This window comes from Grammomys surdaster, unplaced genomic scaffold (assembly GCF_004785775.1).
Source record: "Grammomys surdaster isolate TR1022 unplaced genomic scaffold, NIH_TR_1.0 127, whole genome shotgun sequence".
In the NCBI taxonomy this organism is placed as follows: Eukaryota; Metazoa; Chordata; class Mammalia; order Rodentia; family Muridae; genus Grammomys; species Grammomys surdaster.
Window position 1 is genome coordinate 2,125,119 of NW_021604585.1, and position 20,275 is coordinate 2,145,393.

General features: G+C 38.8%; 1 protein-coding gene across 2 annotated transcripts in view; it reads left to right on the forward strand.

Moving 5' to 3' along the window:
* The window catches only part of Lrrc9 (leucine rich repeat containing 9), a 68,212-nt gene that overhangs the window by 46,730 nt on the left and 1,207 nt on the right, over nucleotides 1-20,275 (forward strand). The window contains exons 24-31 of one of the 2 annotated variants that reach the window (XM_028789453.1): nucleotides 4,354-4,484; nucleotides 5,526-5,634; nucleotides 6,257-6,396; nucleotides 8,096-8,232; nucleotides 9,214-9,431; nucleotides 11,930-11,998; nucleotides 16,930-17,070; nucleotides 19,697-19,768. In XM_028789453.1, the coding sequence (XP_028645286.1) occupies nucleotides 4,354-4,484; nucleotides 5,526-5,634; nucleotides 6,257-6,396; nucleotides 8,096-8,232; nucleotides 9,214-9,431; nucleotides 11,930-11,998; nucleotides 16,930-17,070; nucleotides 19,697-19,768 (1,017 nt within the window). Of the gene's footprint in view, nucleotides 1-4,353; nucleotides 4,485-5,525; nucleotides 5,722-6,256; nucleotides 6,397-8,095; nucleotides 8,233-9,213; nucleotides 9,432-11,929; nucleotides 11,999-16,929; nucleotides 17,071-19,696; nucleotides 19,769-20,275 lie in introns of those variants that run through there. The other variant, XM_028789459.1, reaches the window with a different exon arrangement.

Consider the following 20,275-nt stretch of genomic DNA (forward strand, 5'->3'; position numbering starts at 1 on the left):
AGGAAAAGAGAGGAAAGGAAAGGAAAAAGGAAAGGAAAGGAAAAGAAGGAAATGAAAAGGGAAGGAAGGGGAAGAGAGAGAAAAAGAGAGAGAGAGAGAGAGAGAGAGAGAGAGAGAGAGAGAGAGAGAGAGAAAAGGCACATACATACTGGATGAAGCTGAAGAAGGCTACACCACCATTTTCTTGTGGTTCTTAGTTTTTATCTTTTCCCAGGATAATTGATCTCATGGTTTTCTAAGAATTTTTACATTCTATGAGTTCATACTAAGTTTAAGGCAATAGTTCATACCATAGATCAATAAGACTTAAGGAATTACAATAGAACTGTTTACATGTCTTTCCATTTAAGACTATTACCTGTCTAAATATTCATTATCTATTTCTAGATTCATAAGTTCATTATAAGTTTAAAGCAATATTTTTATGTCATAAGTTAGCCTGGTTTTGTCGAGAGAAAATCATCTGCCTTGTGTATCATTATTTTGAAGTCTTGTATAAACTAGTCCATTATTTATTTTCTGTTCCTACACCTATAATAAATTTCCCATCCCTAGTTTATGACCTTTAGTCACCAGATAATGGTCTCGCACTTAAATCAGTATAAGGAGTTATGAAATCACATTGTCTATACAGCATTACTACATGAAAGTTCATCTTCATATGAACTCTGCAGGAAATCTGCTCAACAGGGTGAGCTGATTCCCAGGAATCCTTAGGCTATGTAATAGTGATAGGAAAGGCACATCAGCAGCGAGAAGCAATCCTGGAATGAAGTCTCTATGGACCCTGCAATCTCAGAGCTTACCCATCGCAGCCATGCAAAATGGTGGGCCATCTCTAGAAAACGTACTTGCTTGCCATAGCCTTTCCTAGATGGCTTCTGACAGGCTTTAATATTTTGCCTAGGGAAACTAAAATGAAAAGGGAAGGAAGAAAAGCAGTGAGGAGTGGGAGCAGAGGGAAGTAAAGGGTAGTATATCCCTGGAGCCTTTTGAGCTGTAAATAAACCAGGAATGGTTCAGCTCAAAGCATTGATGCACACAAGGACTGAGAGATGACACTCGACTTGTTTCAAGTGGGACAGTTCTTTATAGATTGTTAACTAAGTGAAGGCAGAGTCTATGAAGAACTAAAGGGCTCTCTAGGTAGTTGCAACTTCATTTTGTTCCACCTTCCTACATTTTTTTGAAAATGTAGGAAATGCAAAAATCATTTTGCTTGAAGAGTGTATTTCTTCATTTCAAATATGAAGTCTTTGTGAGTTAGAAATATAAGAAGGGAGGGTAAGTGTTGATCAAATGACTTATCAGTTTTATCTAATACCAACTGAAAAATCACTTATGCCCTTGGGATAACTGCCTGGTTATATTATTTTTCAGAATTAAATCTTTTCATAGCATCTATGTTGCGGGAAATATTTAAAAAAAAAAAAAAAAGAATCCGCCAAGTTCCCACGCTTGATTAGCTACTCTACCCAGTGGGCTTGCTGGCTATGCACTGGCGGCAATGGCCAGCCTGTTCTTATGTCGTGGAGACTCTGACTCAGAGCTCCAAAATCTTTCCACCGCCTGCCAACTTTGCTGCCTCCCCGGCTAGCCCCATACAGCGACCACCCACCTCGTGGATAGATATCACAATACACAGTAACCCAGTAAAATCCAAACTCTTGAAGCTTATAATCAGTCAGATTTATATATCAATAAATTCTCAATTCATAAGATGCCCACACAATAGTTTCAGAGCCAATTGATAATGATACAAGCTGGCCAGCTTGATAGACAAGTCGCCTCAATTATTTCATCCCTACGTTTTATTATATCTACCTGTGGATATTTAAAGCCACGTTGGTTCAGAATCTGCCTGTCTGTCCTCCATCTTGATGCTTCTCCCCTCTCACCTGAGAGGCTCCCTCTCTCTCCCTCCACCCCTCCCTCCTTCCTTCCCTCTCTCCCTCCCTCTCTCCTTCTCCCTCTCCCCCTCCCCCCTCTCTCTCCAACTTTTAGCTCCGCCTCCCTTTTCCCTGTCCAATCACAGGGCTCCTGGTGCACTAATATTTTAATGTAATTTGACAGGGAAAATCCTGCCACATATCTATCTCTTTCTTGTGGTTTTACTCCCTTGCTGGTAGTCAGAGTTTTCATTTGATTCAAGTACATTCATAATTGCTGACGTGTTTTGTGAGACCTGATCGTTAGTAATTACTCACGTCTTTGCCATTTCATGATTGCCTCTTCACCCTGAGCTTTTTCTTAGTTTTTAACATGATGACTTTTCTACTTTTCTGTCACGTGTAATATTAAAAACATAAATCTACACTATCACCAGCTAGGCACTGGCCGGTGATCTCCGTCTGTTCCCAGCCAGGTACCAATCCTAAGACTGCATGCTTTCCTTTTGTTAAAGCTTGTCCCACCAAGACTAGCGCTATTGCTCTAGAGTTCCAACCCAACTCTTCGCCCAGTGTCTGTTGCCAAACCAGCTCAACACTCTCAAATTTCCTCGGCTAGCTGGGGTGCACTCTTGCAAACCCAAGCTCTGTTGCAATTACCTTTCCCTGGAGCTCAGTTGAGTCACCTCGAGAAGGAAAACGCCTAACAATCTTAGTTTAGAGTCGACAGATAACACAATCGCTGGGCGCAAAACATATTATCTTACATTTATCAACTACTCTACGTTAGAAATTTTCTGGTGGCAGAACCTGGTGGATCTGAACTAACAGCCACTGGCCTACATTGCGTCTGCCTTGCTCCCGTGGTCCAAAAGCAAGTTTCCTCTCCCTGCCTTCCCTTTTCCTCTCTCGGACCCGGAAGTCCTGCCTCCTTCTCGCCCAGTGATTGGCTTCTTGTATTTATTATTATAATCAATTAGGGGAAAATTCTGCTACATCTCTCCCTGGAGAGTTTTGGGTTTGTTGCAGAGCAGAGGCGACCTTTCTCAGCAGCCCTTCCCTGCTGTCAACGTTCTCCAACCTATGTGGCTCTGTGTGAGACCTGGGACCTGAGGAGCTGAAAGAGGGGGCAGGCTACAGTCTGATGCTGTGGACACCCTTACTGCAGTTTCAGTGTGTTTTATACACAAATGTAACAGAGAAAGCAATCATCCAAGGAAGATCATTTGAGATCAGAAAAACATGCAAATAAGCATCAGTAAGCACAAACTAAATATTAACAGAGCAGCCCTTTCCCAGAACTTGCTTCGGACAGACAATTTAAACACAATTGCCTGGCATGTGCTGTATATTATATCTTAGAAAGAATGAAAGCAAGGCAGAAGACCATATCCAGATTCAGGGTACACTGACTGCATTAGGTTCTACAGCTGTGTTCCGACATCCAATAAGAATAAACATGTCTTATATAGTGAATGCAAATATTTGTCACAGGAGGCAAGAATTCGTGTTCAAAAATAACCCAGGGAACAAAATGCACCTGAGGTAAGAGGCCCTCTGCCATTTTGTCCTGGAGTCTCTCTCACAGTTCCTCAAGGCACTGTCCACCATATGTCTGCGTTCTTTTGACTGTGCTCCAATATGCACCAGTGAGAAATTCTGGGCACCAGTGTGTTGCTGTAAGCCTGAAGTGTGTGTAGTTCCTTAAGGCCAAGGCCAGGGTAGGAGTTCATGCTTCCCAACACACCTTCACTGATGGTGTGTGGCCAGGAGAGACTTCTTGTCATGTCCCCTATGGGCCTCCACTGATTCATCCCGGCCAAGAGAGAGACAGACAAGAGTCCATCATTAATACACAACAGATCCCTTGTTATGGTACAGAGAAGTGGCAACACCCCCACACCATCATTGATGTTCAGTAACAAACACTTTGTGACAGTTGGTTTGGTTTGGGATTGTTACTTTTCAAGGTAGCGCTATTCTGGGAAGGAATATAAGTTCAGTCTCTCCAATAGGAGAAAGCTAAGAAGAGTCTTGCTGTAGGCTGGCAATATTAAGTAGCCCATTCTGCACTTGGTGGTGAGGCCAAATTTTACTTTCTGTTGCTTAGATAGAACAGGCCTATTATTATCTCAAAGGTTAACAGTTATTATCTAGCTAGGTTTCTTCTGTGCTTCTCTGCTGACTGGAGGCAGTTGAATCATGGTGGGGTTTTCTGGCTTCCCAGAACCCAATCTAGCTTAGATGAGGCAAAAATAAAATCATGGGTATCATTCCTCAGGTCACAAAGTTTCTAAAGCCCTGGTACCATCTTGTGTTGTTTGACCTACCCAATGTGCAAGGGGCTGGGAGTAGCTGTTTGTGCTGGAAGGAATAAAGAGAAGTGTGTCTATTTCATTTACACCTGTAGCCAGAGGTGTGGTCATCTGTCAGAGATGTCATCACTTTCTAAATGTCCTCATAGGAACCATCAGAGACTGAGAATGCAAAAGATTTGTTTGGTGGCCGACTTACCTCCGACATGATTGCAGAACGACAAGGACACTCAAACTTTGTCCAAATGCAAGAGCTAAACTGGACTTCATCATCCATCAGGTACACCCGCTTCCTTATGTGCGTGTGCCATTGTAACCACATGTGTAGTTGTGTGTGTATGTGCCATTGCAACCACATATGTAGTTGTGTGTGTATGTGCCATTGTAACCACGTATATAGTTATTACCAAGTTTTCTGATATCCTTTCCAAACACACCCAATAATTGCACTAGTCTATTTCAAATACCCTTTGAAATGATGCAATAATTCTTCTTATCAGAAACTATGGTTAAAAAGTTACCAAGAAGTTTTGGTTTTCACCTGGGTTTGTTTCTCTCATTTCTTTTACAGCTAGTCATATTAGGTTTACTACTTATATTTGGTGTGTTCTTGTTGTTCTTTTAAGGCACAGCAAAAGTGTAACTGCATTTTACGAAAATTATGAATATCAAAGTTAGTAAAAAAAAAAGTTGTTTACACTTTTAACTGTACCTCATTCATTCTAATGGGATTCTTAGATGCATGGTGGGATGTAAATGTGAAGTTGCTATGCCCAGGCTCCAGACTTGTCTGGCTTGTCGCTTTCCAGAGCCTCTCCGATGACCCCACAGACCCATTACCATTCTCAATTGAGTGTTTAAGAGAAGTGCTGTGAAAGATTTTCACAGAGCACAGAAAAGTCTGGTGTCAAAGCCCTCACCACTCCCCCACTCCTGCCCATTCCTTTCGTTTCTTGTCACTTTGGAAACAGCCTACTTCACATGTGCCCATGGAAGTTTAGGATCTGTTTGTTTTATGTCTTACTGTATCATGTTCATGAACTTGTATGCTAATTTGTAAATAAATTGGAGATGTTTATTGTATGTGTCATCTACAGTAATTGTTTAATGGTAATAGATATGATTTTTTTAAGCAATCAGATTCTATATCATTTTCTTCATACCTGTGCAACAAAACAAATGTTTAGCTGAACATTCATCTCCTGTATTTGACATTGCATGTACTTTGTCCAGTGAGATTCTTGAATGGCTTTGGGCGTCATGTGTAGAGGAGTTCACTCTGTCCCGTTGAAATAATGACTGTATTTGCTTTCTAATCCAGGACTGTGGATCTGATTCCTGTTGACCACTTCAGGAATGTGAGCAACGTGAACCTCCAAAACAACAACCTCACCTCATTCAGCGGCCTCATCTACCTGCCCAACGTGAAGGCACGTGGCTGCAGAGCCATATTTGCCCTCAAAGACATCAGCACAAGTTTTAATCTTCATTTACATTAAAATGTATTTCCTTATTAAGGTGTCGAAATTATTCCCTAAATTATATTTTATTTTGTTCTTCACTAAAAGTCTTAGTCTTGCCTTCCAAAATTTTTAGTCAATGTATCTTACGTCCTTAACTTACATGCAGCTCTTCCTCTTCAGGAGGAGACAGGGTGAGAGGCACTGTCTCTAGTGAGCAGATACGAAGTGAAATTGAGAACGAGGTGTTCTCAAAGTAGTCTCTTTGCCTCAACTCAGCAATGAAAGGCATCTAAACACAGAAACAAACAACTTGCTAAGTCATTATTTCGTCGCTATCAGGCCTAGATAAATTAGGAGTGCACACTGAGAACACTGAATAATGGGCCAGTGACTTGGCTATTTTATTTATAGTGAGTCTCCAACATATAAGATCATTAAAAATACAGTCGAAGCTAAATTTAAATACTTTGGGATAGTTTTATTTTTCACAATGACATATTATTACTAATTATGTTCTCGATCCCAAGTATTAGTCATACCATTTGAATAGTTCATAGGACACTTGATTAATGAGATGTTCTTTCTGTAGGTCTTGTGCCTCAACTATAATCACATTGAATCAATCATGCCTAGACTAAAACCTCAGGCTCACTTAAGCAGCAGACAACTGCTCTACCAGAAAGTGCCCTCAAGTGGCTATGGACAGCAAGGAACCTCAAAACTAAATAGGTACTTTTAACAAATCTCTTATTTTTCACACTTAACAACAACCAGAGAAGTAACACATAATATTGCACATATTTGACTGATCTTAAGAATTATTTTATTTAAAGGACAGTATGCCAAAAATAAACCTCACAAATAAAAATATGAACTATGTCCTTGTCATTGTTTCCCACCCAATTCTTATATTAATGGAAAAGATATAATTTGTGAAGATGAAGACATATCTATCCTGCCTTCCTATACATTTATGAAAAAAAGGATGGCTAGATGGATAGACAGACAGACAAAGATATGTGTGTGTGTGTGTGTGTGTGCGTGTGCATCACTAAGTCTCAATATTTTCATGTTCATATTCTCAATGAAAAGCATTTCTGTTACCATCTTTATTGAGGGGCAGTTTGCATATAACAAAGTTACCACCATCAGTGTAATAGTTAATGATTTCTGACCATCATATTCAGCCCTATAACTCTGTGCTGTGCCTCACCTAAAGCCACAGTGTGAAGTGACTGTCCCCTCGATCCTCCCCCGGTCTTCTTGGCAATCCTCTTTCCTCACATCCAGGTCTTCGGCAATAGCCACTAATCTGCTTTCTTTCTCTGCAATTTTGCCTCTTTCTAGAATTGTGTAAGATTGGAATTACATAGTAAGTACTTTTTTCATTTTTATTAGCATTTATTAATTGTACAAAATGATGGGTTTCATCATGGCATCTCACATGTGTATGTAACATCCTTTGGTTATCTTCAATCCCCCGTTATCATACCCTGCTGCCCCTCCCACATTTGCTCTCCCTCCAAGCTCCTACTTTGATTTTATGCCTGGCTCCTCTCCCTTAGCTTACGTTCTGAGACTCATTCCTTGTTGTTAGTTAATGTCACTGCCCTGCTGTGACTGTTTACTATATAGAATGTGAGAACATAAGCCACCTAACTTATTTCTCTTTTTTAATATTGCTTTGGATTTCAGAGTTCTTTGAATTCTTTGAAAATTTTAAGGCAGTTCTTTTTGTCCTAATGAGCTTTTGATAGAGACTGTATTGAATCTATTCATCGATTTGGAAGACTTGACATCTTAGTGTTCAAACTTCCAATCCACACACACAAAATAATTTTTCACTTGCTGACACCCCATTGGCTTCGTTCAGTCATGAGTAGCTAACTGTACATAAATTTTGTACTTCTGTTTGGAATTTATTCTAAAGTGTTCTGAAGTTGTCTTCTCTTACACTGATATAAAAGGTGGAAGAATTGTTTTCTTAATTTTATTTTTATGTTTTTATTACTGGCACTGGAAGTTCAGGCCACATTTATTATTTTACCTTGTGACTTTGATGAATAATTTAATAGCAAGGTTAGTTTTCTAGTAGATCAGTTAGAATTTAATACATTCAGGCATACATCCTCTTAGAACAAAGATAACTTATCTCCTAGTGGAACACAACATTTTTCTTTTTCTTGCTGATTCACTTTTCATTGTGATTTTATTCTCCATATTTATCCATATATGCGTTTTTAAGAGATAAAAGTTTATTATCATTATTATTATTATTATTTAAGTACCACTCAACTATCATATATCAAAAACTCATATACATTTTTATCTTACTTTTACTTTATAGCAGATACACCTCAGGCTGCCTTTTATGATAAAGTTGCTTTTAAATCAAGTTTATGACTTCAAACTTACTTGTGTGTTTCAGAGATTCAGTAAGCAATGAGAACTTGCCTCCAATAATGCAAAGTTTAGAGGTTCTTCATTTGGGATATAATGGAATTTGTAACTTAGTCCACCTCCAACTTAACAGACTGAGAAACTTAAAGTTCCTCTTTCTCCAGGGTGAGTAGACGCATGGCTTTGATAAGCATGGATAAGCATCATTGATCACTGGCAAGAAAAATTTAATAATCACAAGTTTTTTCTTTAGTTGTAGATTATTAAATAACTTTTTAAAGAATAATTGACTTTATATACTCATTGTACCTGGAATTATTATGTAGAGACATTTCCGTACATGTGTATAATGTTGAGTGCGTTCTCTGTGTCCCTTGTTACCTCCTTCTGTCCCACTAGTCAGTCCCTCTGCTCTCTTTGCTTCACTTCCACATATGAAGTTTGTTTTTCTGAGACTACTTTAATTTGCTTAATGTAAGTGTCTCCAGTAGCATGTGTGTCTTGCAAAGAATATAATCTTGTTCTTCTTTATGACTGAGACATCCATTTTATGTTTAGCCATCACATTTTCCTAGCCATTGTCCTGCTGTTGGACACCTTGGGGGTAGGGAAGAAAAAATAATTGAGGTTCAGTGTGGCTAAATAGTGTACCCAAGTCTGCACTGGTGTATAATGGTAAACAGGTAATCTAAAGCATATCATTTTTTCCAAAATAATGTGTATTAATCATATATGAACATATTCTATAGTATATGTATCATACATTATATATTATATGCCATGTTTTAAAATATACTAATAGTGGCCTGGCCCACAGTGACATTGATAGAAGTGACAGGTCTAAAGGAAGGACTATTAGGACTGAGTCACAAGTTAGATAGATTGAAAAGACAGGAAAAGTAGTCCAAGATTATTTTGTAACTGAATTAACAGGTTGACAAGGGAGGTTGCTAAGGCGAGATAAAGTTATTTGTGAAGAGGTTCCTCACTGGGGGTTAGGGAAAGATCAGTTTGTGTTACAGTTGAGACATAAAAATAAATGTCATTTTTAGCTTTAAAAGTCATTTGGTGAATATTTAAATTAAGGTGGGTAGATAAACTTTAATTCTGGAAATTGGGGCTCACGTGGCATGTTATACTCTTTAGGAAATGAGATCAGTCAGGTCGAAGGGCTGGACAACCTGATCGTCCTCCAGGAGCTGGTCGTCGACCATAACCGCATCCGGGCGTTTAATGACACCGCCTTTGCCAAGCCAAGTTCCCTGCTGACTCTTCATCTAGAGGAAAACAGGCTGCGAGAGCTGAGCAAGCTGCAGTCTTTGGTCAAACTGGAGAAACTCTACCTAGGATATAACAAAATCCAGGTAACATTATTTGGGGGTGCTGTCATTTTGAGGTCTATACATTTGAAATCCTCTGTGATCTAGATAAAGTCCCCAAATACACCAATTAGAGCATTGCGTTCATGGGTTCTCTATCAATCGGGCATGTCACAGGCATGTCTGTTAGGGTTCCCAGACCTTCTTAGATGATCTCCTGAGGTCCTATACAGGTTCAAGAGTTGATACAACGTAATAGAGCTTGTGTTTGTATCAGCATTTTTGTTAGTGTTGTTTCTGCTCCCCATACTTCTAAGGCAGCTTCAAAGACAGACTAGGCTGCACACTCCCCTTGAAAAAACAAGTCCTGTGTCCATCTCGCCTGTGTTTATATTGGTATAGCACAAGGTACACTAGACACTTGACAAATACTCGTCTGAGGCTCTGTTTGTTTGTAAAGCCTTTCTGGGATAATATGAGAGTTCTTTCCAAGGTTAGAAGGAAATCATGAGAAATGTCACTTTTAATGTAGCAAGTAGGAAATATCTTATTGTGAAGAATAGCATTCACCTGATTAATCCAGATTCAAACACCAATCTGAGGAAAGCCAGACCAAATTGTCAGTGATCTTATCAAAACTTTATTCAGAAGAAATAAAAATTTGGAAAAATTGATATTCTATGGTAAATATTTCTGGCAACAGCAAGTGACCTTAACAAATGAGATTCCGAGCTGGGAGCAGCAGGTCCATGGTAGAGCGCATGCCCAGCATGCCCAAAGACTAAGCTTAAACAAGCTCAGTAAAAACAAATGAGACCTCCACATATCTGTCAATGACCTTATCTAGTATCAGGTTTTACTTATCAGTCCAGTAATTAATACTTGAGACCTTGGACATTCTATTGGTTCCTTAGTTATTTTCTTCACATACCACATAAGCTATCTAGTTCAGGATAAAAGGCGCAGTCTCCAAAAAAGATTTTGTAGAGTGGTCTCAGAGTAGGGGAGTGTTTCATGAAACATTTCCATTTATACTTAAGTTTCTGTTCCATTTTATTAGAAGCTTTGTAATTCCATAGATTCCAGGTTAATTGACTGTAAACAGTTTTTGTCCAGAGAGATCTGTTAGGAGAATGCCATGGGTAAGGACCCTCCTGGAAAATGTCATTGCTGTCTGCCAGGACACTCAGTTGGCAGCATACTCAAAGGAGCTTAGACCAGGTAGCCAGCTTTTCCCCAGGATGTTCTTGCTCACTTGTTGATGCCCTATTCTTCATAAGGGATGGAAGAGACAGAAGATCAGCTTTGTATGATAGCCCCCTCCTCAGCAACTTGAACAGAATCATGCTTAGTGGGGTTTACTGTCAAAATTTAAATCAGCCATATAGTACACTGTGTGACAAATCAGAAGATTATACACACATCATTGAAAGAACCACTGAGTTTTATTGGTGAATTATTTTAGCCTTTTATTTTTATCGTCGAAATAGTTTTCTCCATTGAATTCAGGTGGATTTTTTCACATCTGAACTTACACTTATGACTGATGTTATTATGTTGTTTTGATTGTTGGTGTGACCATAGACAGTTAACTGGAAAGAAAAATAAACTCTGGGGAGTGAGCTTGGGTTGGAAACCTAGCTGAATTCTTCGAAAAACCATTTTCTTTCAAAACCTGGCTATCCATTCAAAGTTTCTTTGGGGAGGTTTTTGTTCTCTGAATTCATAGCAACTTAAGCAATCTGATTATCAGGATTATTTCTACAAGTGAGCACTAAGGACACAATCTCTAGGTTAGCCAGGAATGGTAGGACAAAAGAAATCTCTATTAAAAATTAGCAAAACACTAGTCCTTGAGTTAAGGGTAGATGTGGTCTCTCACTGATTTGCAGGCTATGGTGAGGAGCTTTCAACTTCCCCAATATGCCGAGTAATGTCAACTGAGAAAAATATGGTCTGTTGCCTTGTTTCTAAGAATCATCACAACACAAAAGAAGACTTCAGCTTCATGGTCCCATTTGATCCCTGTGGCTAGGTGGTCCTTCTGTCTGACATTCAGATTTAAACATCTGAACATACAATGAAGGCAAAACACATACCCATTAAATAAAAATAAATCTTTTTGAAATCTGTAAAAACTACAACATTGCAAGCTTACACTGATGTTACATGGATAATAATAAATAGTCCTATGCAGTGTGAAGGGCAAGCATTTAACCAGAGAAATAGTTTTCATCCTTCACAGATAGTGTATCAGAATGTAGTCAATATTGCATGTTCTTCTGTTACTAAGGTCGTCATCTAGGATGGCTCAAAATTCTTCCTAGAAAAAGTTCGCAGCTACCTTTCAAGTTCTGCTCATTCCCCGTGTTGCAGTGTTGTCTTTGCGAGTCAGGTATTAGGAGTCTAGTCCTAACCCACGTTCACATCAGAGGATCCAAGTATGAGCTACCTGAAATCTGAAACTTGTGTAAAATGACTTCAGAGTAGTTTATATTAGGAGATGTAAGCTAACCAAATATAATTCATTACCTTTTACATAGGATATCACAGAACTGGAAAAACTTGATGTTATTCCTTCTCTCAGAGAGCTTACTGTCTATGGGAATCCAGTAAGTATTTATTTACCTTAATAACTTATTAATTTCCCAACAGTCATATGCAATTTATCTTATATGATATGAGGAAGTGATTTGATCTTTCTATTTCTCAAACACAATTAGCTGACCCAGCACAATTTTTGGCTTAGTTTTGCCTCCACATAACTGTATTGCAAACCAGCTCCACCAGATGTAAGCGTGTGTCTTTCCCATTCTGCACTGCACCCTTTGTCTTACCTGCCCGTTGCTGTGCCAATAATATTATAGTGTGTTAATGTGTAATGTTTTATATTGTCTTAATTCTCATCAGAGTGTTTCTCCTTACCCTCCTCTTCCATCTCTTCTTCCTCCTTAGATCCTTCACTTTCTTTTCTGTCTTTGCTATTCTTAGCACATCATACTTTTCTGTGAGCTTTCGGAAGCAAATTAAGTTGAAGAAGAATCTTGTTGATGTTTTAATTAGAATATATTTAAGTTAACTTGAGAGACATCTGTTACTTTTCTTATTGGAGTCTTGCATGTTTAACATGTAAGCAAGCTGAAAAACATGGCAAAGGAGAGATGGCCTTCTGGCCAGTGTGCTGAGGGTTCAGGAATGTCCAGCGTAAGAACTGACAGCAGAAGATGTAAGACTGAAAAGGCCGTGAAGCAGGTCCAGGATTCCCAGAAGCAAGTCAAGTGCCACAAGACAATCAGAGAGAGAGGCACTTAAGTGATAGCAGGACATTTCATCTAAGCCAGAGCAGTTGATTTCAACCTAATATCAAAGGGTTGGTCAGGTACATGCCTAGTGGTGGTGGCATCCAGACCCAGTTAGAAAGCTTCACACATTGCTCTAATGGTTTTGTTTATTTATAGTACTGGGAAACTTTGTGGGGGTGTGGGCAAACAGGTCAGGGCTGCTCAGAACCATTGCAGGGATTACAATACAAGATGACAGTGATCAGGTCAGGCCAATGCCTACCTTGAAAATGCCAAATAAGGATGATGGTAAATTACACAAGTATGCAATCTGATTCCAACAGACCAGAAAACTCCTGATGAGAATCTCTCTGTATGGGAGGAGTTGAACACTCTCCCAGTGAAGATGAGAGGTATCTTTCCAGGAAGGATGACAGAAGCCATGCATATGTGCGTTTGTCCTAGGGGAGAGGGGAGAGGGCCAAAGAAGTTGGGGCCACCATAGTGCTAGGTGGTAGTAGTTTGGGTCTTCCACCAAGAAGAACAGTCCTCTCTAACTTTCAGTATTCATCTTTAGTATTCATAAGTACTAATATCCTTTATGTATTATAATCAAAATTTTTGAATTTTCTTGAGTTATGAATGTTGTCAGTGGGTTCTAAGTGACAAGAGCAAGAAGCTGTGGGGAGCTATTCAATACGGTGGTAATCATAGACAACGGCTGGTTAGTGTACATTTCAAAAAGTAAGAAAAATTTAATAATTTTCCATAAACAGTGATAAATAAAGGTGTATTCACGACTACATGAAGTATACAGTTATTCAAATGTGTGGGTACTCTGTGTTGACTGATGGATATATATAGTTTTCTTTTTAATTTGCTGATGTGGTAAATCACATTCACAGACTTTGTAGAGTAAAATATCTTTAAATTCCTGGTGAGGATATTATTTATGTTTTATATTTTACTGAATTCAATCTGATATTTAATGATAATTAATATTAATTATTAATATTACCTATTAATATTATCTATGCAGATAAAAAACTGTAATTCTATCTTTTCATACACTACCTTTAAATTTGGCACAACGTCTTTTGCTTTATAAGATTACTTTGATAACACTCCTATTCCTAGTCTACGGAGTCATATGAAGATTCATGGTCCTTGAAAACCAGCTAGACCTTATCTCTAAAACCCCTTGGCCTTATTTTATAAGCTGCACTTTAACTTGCTGGCTCGAATTCCTTCATGAGTATAAATCCCATCTTATTTTCTACTTCCTTAGAAGCTCATTTTGAGAAGTTAATTTTTTCCTATGTCTTGTTCTTTAATCTAAGCTCTTAATGCATTGCTATCATAGAAATCTCAGGATATTCTTTCCCAATTCCACTGTATCTATTTTGTTGTCCCTCTGCCTAAGATCATCAAGTTTTGCTTCTGAATTTTATTCTTGATAAATCTTACACAAGCCTTGTTCACAGTGCCTCTGCAGAACACAGTGCCTCTTCAGAGTACAATGTGTTTCTTTACCAAGGGTATTATTGCTTTCTCTTTCACCAACATCTATTCTTTGTCATCTCCTTCTTTTAGTTTCTTGAAATTTTTCAAGGAATATTTTAACTTCATATATCTTTTTTTAAAATTAATTATTCCATTCATTTACATCTCAAATGATAACCCACTTCCTGGTTATCCCTCCACCAACCCCCTAACCCATGATATCCTACTTCCCAGTTACCCCTCCACCAGCCCCCCCATTCCACATCTGCCCTCCCCTTTGCCTGTATGAGAGTGTTCCCCTACCCACCCACCCACACTCTCCCACCCCACTGCTCCAGCGTCCCCCTACTCTGAGGTACCAAATCAAGGGCCTCCCCTCCCATTGCTGTCAGGCAAGACCATCCTATACTACATATGTAACTGGAGCCATGGATCCCTCTAAGTACACTCCTTGGTTGGTGGTCTAGTCACTGGGAGAACTGGGTGGTCAGGCCAGCCTATGTTGTTCTTCCAATGGGGTTGCAGTCCCCCTCCGCTCCTCCAGTCCTTCTGCCAGCTGCCCCACCAGGTTCCCTGAGCTCAGTCTGATGGTTGGCTCCACATCTGTATTGGTCATTTGCTGGCTGGACATTCCAAGGAACTGCCACACTAGGTTCCTGTCAGCAAGCTCCTCTTGGCCACGTCCACAGTGTCGGGTTTGGTGTCTGCAGACAGGATGGATCCTCAGGTGGGGTGGTCCCCAGATGGCCCTTCCTTCAGTCTCTGTTCCATTTTTTTTTATCCCTGTTTTTCCTTTGGACAGGAATATTTCTGGGTTAAAAACTTTGAGATGGGTAGGTGTCCCTATCCCTTGACCAGGGGCCATGCCTGTCTACAGGGTGTGGTCTCCACGGGTTCTGTCTCCCCCTTCTCTGAGCTTTTTGGCTAATATCATCCCCATTGGGCTCTGAAAGCCTCATGTTTTCTGGTGTCTGGGACCCTCCAGTGGCTATCCCCAGTTCCTCATCCCCCCGCCATATTTTTGTTCGATTTCCAACTTCATATCTCTTAATCTTAATCATTTTAGCTTAATATTAAGTTTTAATATATTTCTAAATCAGCAAGTTCTAGGTTACATTGTACTGCTCTAACAACGTCCTGAAGGTTTTTACATACATTGCCTTTACTGGTTTTCATATCTGAAAGTCTTATACTCTTCAGAAAGTTTTTATTTGCTGAGGACTGTGCACATGTTTTAATTCTTTTTAATCTATGGTGTATTTCGTATCGTCATCGTTTTCCTCCAGTGTTGGAGCTTTTCAATCAGAGGAAGCAAGCTCTCTGCTCTTTGGTATTTAGGGAAAGTATTTTGTAACCTAGAAGGTGGTCAGCGATTTGTTTGGCTGCTATATGTGTTAGAGTTCTTTCTCCATCACTGGACACGCCCCTACCACATTCATTTCAAGCAGTTTGTTCATTGTTTTCTTCCTTCCTTTCTTTCTTTTTTATTGTTTTGTTTTTAATTTCAGCTTCTCTAGAATTCACTATATAAGCCAGGTTGACTTGTAATTCATGGATAGCTTCTTGCTCTAACCTCTAGAGTGCCAGGATAATAGGCATGAGCCACCCCACCCTGCTTATCATTCATCTCCAAGAGTTTATTGTTGTTTCCTGTTACAGATAGTGCTGTATACGTTCTATATTAGGAGCCCTCAAGATTACCACTACCTCAGAGATTTCCTTGTGGCTAAGATAGTAAGGATACACAACTAAGATCAATTGCAATGCCATAGTAAGGACACAAACTCACAGGATATGAGGAAGAGAAAGGTAGAGTCTGAAGGAGTCTGTATGTATAATTCCTTATGCTTCCTCTCCCATGGCAGGGACACAGAACACACTCTTCATTTAGCCACAGAAGTGGCATGTCGTGTGTGTTGTTTTTATTCAAGGGAGCTCCTTAGAGACTTAGCATTTCATAATTGAAGTTAATCATATAGGTACCCTTTCCAATCAAGAATTGAAACTTTTCAGATGGAAAAGAGGTTGAGTATAAATCCTACTGTTTTTAGGAATTATCAAGACATAGTCAATCATCCTTATTAACCAAGGAATGATCAGAACATTCCCAAGTCCAAGTACCAAACACCAGGAAAGAGCCATCCTTGCAAGCAGAACCTTCTAAAAGTAAACACCCTGAGACCACTTTACTTAAGTTTTTCTATGTACCTTTTTAAGGACATATGCAATTTTTTAGAGCAGGTTAACACTATGAAGAGATGGATCATACAGACTAGAAGATGTTGAATTATGTGAAATGGGGCCTTTTTGGAAATCTCACATAAACCAATTACATAGAAATGACGTTTCATATAATTCTGTCTGTGAGTTGAGATTGTGCTAGCTAGTGGTCAGTGCTAAGGACTTCAGAGGGATGAGAGTCTGAGTGTGGTGGTGGCATGCATCTGCGTTCCAGTGCTGAGGCAAGAGGATTATTTTTCAAAGCACATTGGGATACATGGGGAAGAGGAAAAGATGAGGGGTGGAGAGAAGGAGACAAGAAAAGAGAAAGACTAGACCTCTGAATGCTACCCTTAGTTTAAAAAATATTTGCTATTTTTATTTGGTATTACAGAAGATTGAGAAGAAGCTCCTTCCTTGTAGCTGTTAGCACTGTCCACCATCTTTGTGTCCTTTCCCAAGCTGCCTTCTTTTGAAGTTTTTTTTTCTTTTTATATAAGAGATTTGGGGAATAACCTATTGTTTTTACCTTTCCTTAGATTTGTAGAAAAATGGTTCATCGGCATGTGCTCATATTCCGCCTGCCTAATTTACAGATGTTGGATGGAATTCCTATCAATTCTGATGATAGGGCAAAAGCTGAGTTTCATTTCTCTGAACTACAAGCAAAGAAAAGTTCGGTAAGCATACTGTTTACACTTTTCTTTTTACTGTAGATTATTGTAAATGAGCATTATATCCTGTGTAATTTGACTTAAGTCGTTTAAGCCCATGTGATTCTGTGAATCGTAGTATTTACTTAATGACTACTACCAGTGGAAGCTTTTTCCTAGTAAGACATTGTTATAAGGCAAAGTATTTAATATTTGATTGTTCAGTACTTCAAAAGACATTAGAAGGTAAGAAACTGGGACATGCCATGTTTATAGAAACTAACCATAACATTGCTTCAATTTAAGCACAGAGTAAAGAGGGAACTTTTCATCTCAACTCTCTAACTGCGTAGTTCCTCTAACAGAGATGTGTGCTGCTATTATAGATCTGCAGGATTACTGGGCTCTTTATCCATGAGCCCTAAAATGTACCTGACCATGATAGAAGTGAAATTCTAGAGTGAGGAAACAATAGAAACAAGCCTTTAGGGATTTTATCACTAGTCGCTTTTATTTGTTCTTATCATCCGCTAAATACTGTATTTAACATGAAATGACTATGTTTTTATTTTCTTTTTTTTTAACAGAAATGTAGAATTATTAGAGTTGAGCTTTTGCAAAGTTTGAAGAAAGTTTATATAACGGGAAGCCAGCTGAAACTTTTAGAGTAATCCAAGAGATGGTACAACAACCTTGAGCAGGTGCAGAGGGGATCTGTCACTGAACCTTTGACATAACTAAAAGCAAAAATCCAAGGACATTAGAGTCAAGGATTCAAGGTTACATTAAGAACAGAATCTTCACTCGGAAGGCAGAGGCAGGCAGATTGCTGAGTTTGAGGCCAGCCTGGTCTACAGAACAAGTTGCAGGACAGCCAGAGTCGCAAAGGCTCTAGAGGAAGAAACAAGTGAGGTGGCTCCAGAAAGATGCCTTCCTACTAGACTTTCACTCCATCCCAGGATTAATACATGCTGATGGATGGCTCCTCTCAGCCCTTCATTTAAAAATGTGCTTCTAATCCTGTCAACTCTTCTAGCTTACTTCTTCCTTTAGCAAGAGTCACATACTCATGGAGAGATGGCTTTGTGTCATGTACACATAGAAAAAAACCTACTGTGTGGTTTTATACTAAGTCAACAGATGAAATGTGAGTTCAAATTATAAGTTAGGAGTTCTGTGTTAGTGTAAAATCTGATTCAATACTTTGGGAAGTCTGGAGAAAGAATAGTCACATACAATGTCAAACTAGATGTGGGATTTTTAACTTTAGTCTTTTTTCCTTTTTTGGTTTTTCTTTTTCTTTCTTTTTTCTTTTTTTGTTTTTTTGTTTGTTTGTTTGTTTGTTTTGAGACAGGGTTTCTCTGTGTAGTCCTGGCTGTCCTGGAACTCACTCTGTAGACCAGGCTAGCCTCGAACTCTCGAACTCAGAAATCCACCTGCCTCTGCCTCCCAAGTGCTGGGATTAAAGGCGTGCGCCACCACCGCCCAGCTATGTGGGATTTTTAAAAAAGAACTATAAATGCAGGAGAAAAGACACAGATTTAGAGAGAACTAACTTTTAAACCTAGACAACTTATTGCCTCTAAATCTTCTTCATATCTTTAAAAGTTTATGCTGTTTTAATGAAACCAGAAGAAGAAATGACATGTAAAATCTTAAAGGTTAATCAGATAAAATATCGGCCAAAGACCCTTGCTTAGAAAATGGCCTTGAGCAGACAAGATGGTGTGCACACCTGTAACCACAACACTTGGGAGACAGGAAGATCAGAAGTTCAAAGTCATCCTTGCCAAGGGCTACCTGAGAGCTTGCCTCAAAAAGGCGGGGGATTTCTTCTTCAGCAAACCTATGCAATTTGAAAAGTGTTGTCAAAAGATAAATATGTATTTGTATTTTTTTATCCTTTTTAGTGGTGCTAGGGGACAAACAGATTACACTGGGCAAGTGTCCTACACTGAGATAGAATTTCATCTCTACTTAAAATTTTTAAATGATTCCTTGACTCTCTAACTTTCGTTTTAAAAATTAATCTTGACATGTTTTTAATTAAATGCATGTCTAGAATAAGTTAAAGTATCTATAGAGACCTTACAACTTATAGTTGTTCAATGTTAATAAAAGTTAGTTTAAACAAAAAAAAAACAGACTGATCTATAGGTTTAAAAAATTAAGTTGTAGCTTTGAGTTCTAACCACTGATATAGCTAAGAGTAGTGTCTAATACCATATACTGAAGTACTTGTCATTCTTTCCAAAAAGAACAAGTCAGGTGCAATTTAGTTCTGTGGTTAAGGCTTCTTTCCCTTTCTTGATCTTTAGTCAACTTAATGGGGGAAAAAAAAAAAAAACATGCTCCATGAAATAGTTTTCTGTTGCTCTTGCATCAAATTATCCCCAAATCATCACCTTAACAGAACATGTGGTGATTGTCTTACGGTTCTGGAAGGCAGGGGTCTGACACTGCGTCTTACATGGAAGCATGGACTGAGCTGAATTCATGAAGCTCTGCAAAGGCGCTCAGACTGTGTGCTTTCTAGCTTCCAAGGCTGTCTTGGCTCCTGGCTCTCAGCCAGCAGTGGCATCTCTCTGCTCCCCCTCCCTCTTCTGTCATAGCTACTGCTCCCACTCTGACCCTGCTGTCTCCCTCTCTTTAGATAATCCAGAATAATTTCCCCACTTCAAAGTCCATACTTCCATCACACCTGCAAACTCCTTTGCCATGTAAGGTAAGGTCCTTATAAGTGTAGACACAAGGCTACTAGACATCTTTGGGGAAGATGCTCCTACCACACCGTATATGAGGGTCCGTAGAGGCACTTAGAAGAACTATTGTTTAGTTAAAATGTATGAGTTTTATTTTTAAATAATATTGCTAAAATTTAAAGCAAATAATTACTTGCAATACTTTAAAATACCATTCTTATATATGAATTTTAAACTGGTTTAATTTATCAAAAATAAGTAGACTAACCTTCAACATTTCATTTCATTATTGTTTACTTGTGCATTTTTCTCAAGAATTCCTATTTTTCCATTATTCTGCTTTAACAGTATAATGATTTATTCAATATAACTATTCTTGCCTTTTAAATAGCCCTATATAAGAGTTTAATTATCTACTTTTGTTACATAAGCAAACATCTTATTTAAAATTATTTTGATCCATCTATACCCAGGAAAGTGAGTAAAGTGTTGGAAATCTTTGCTTTACAAAGGCGTATTTTAAGGTTTAA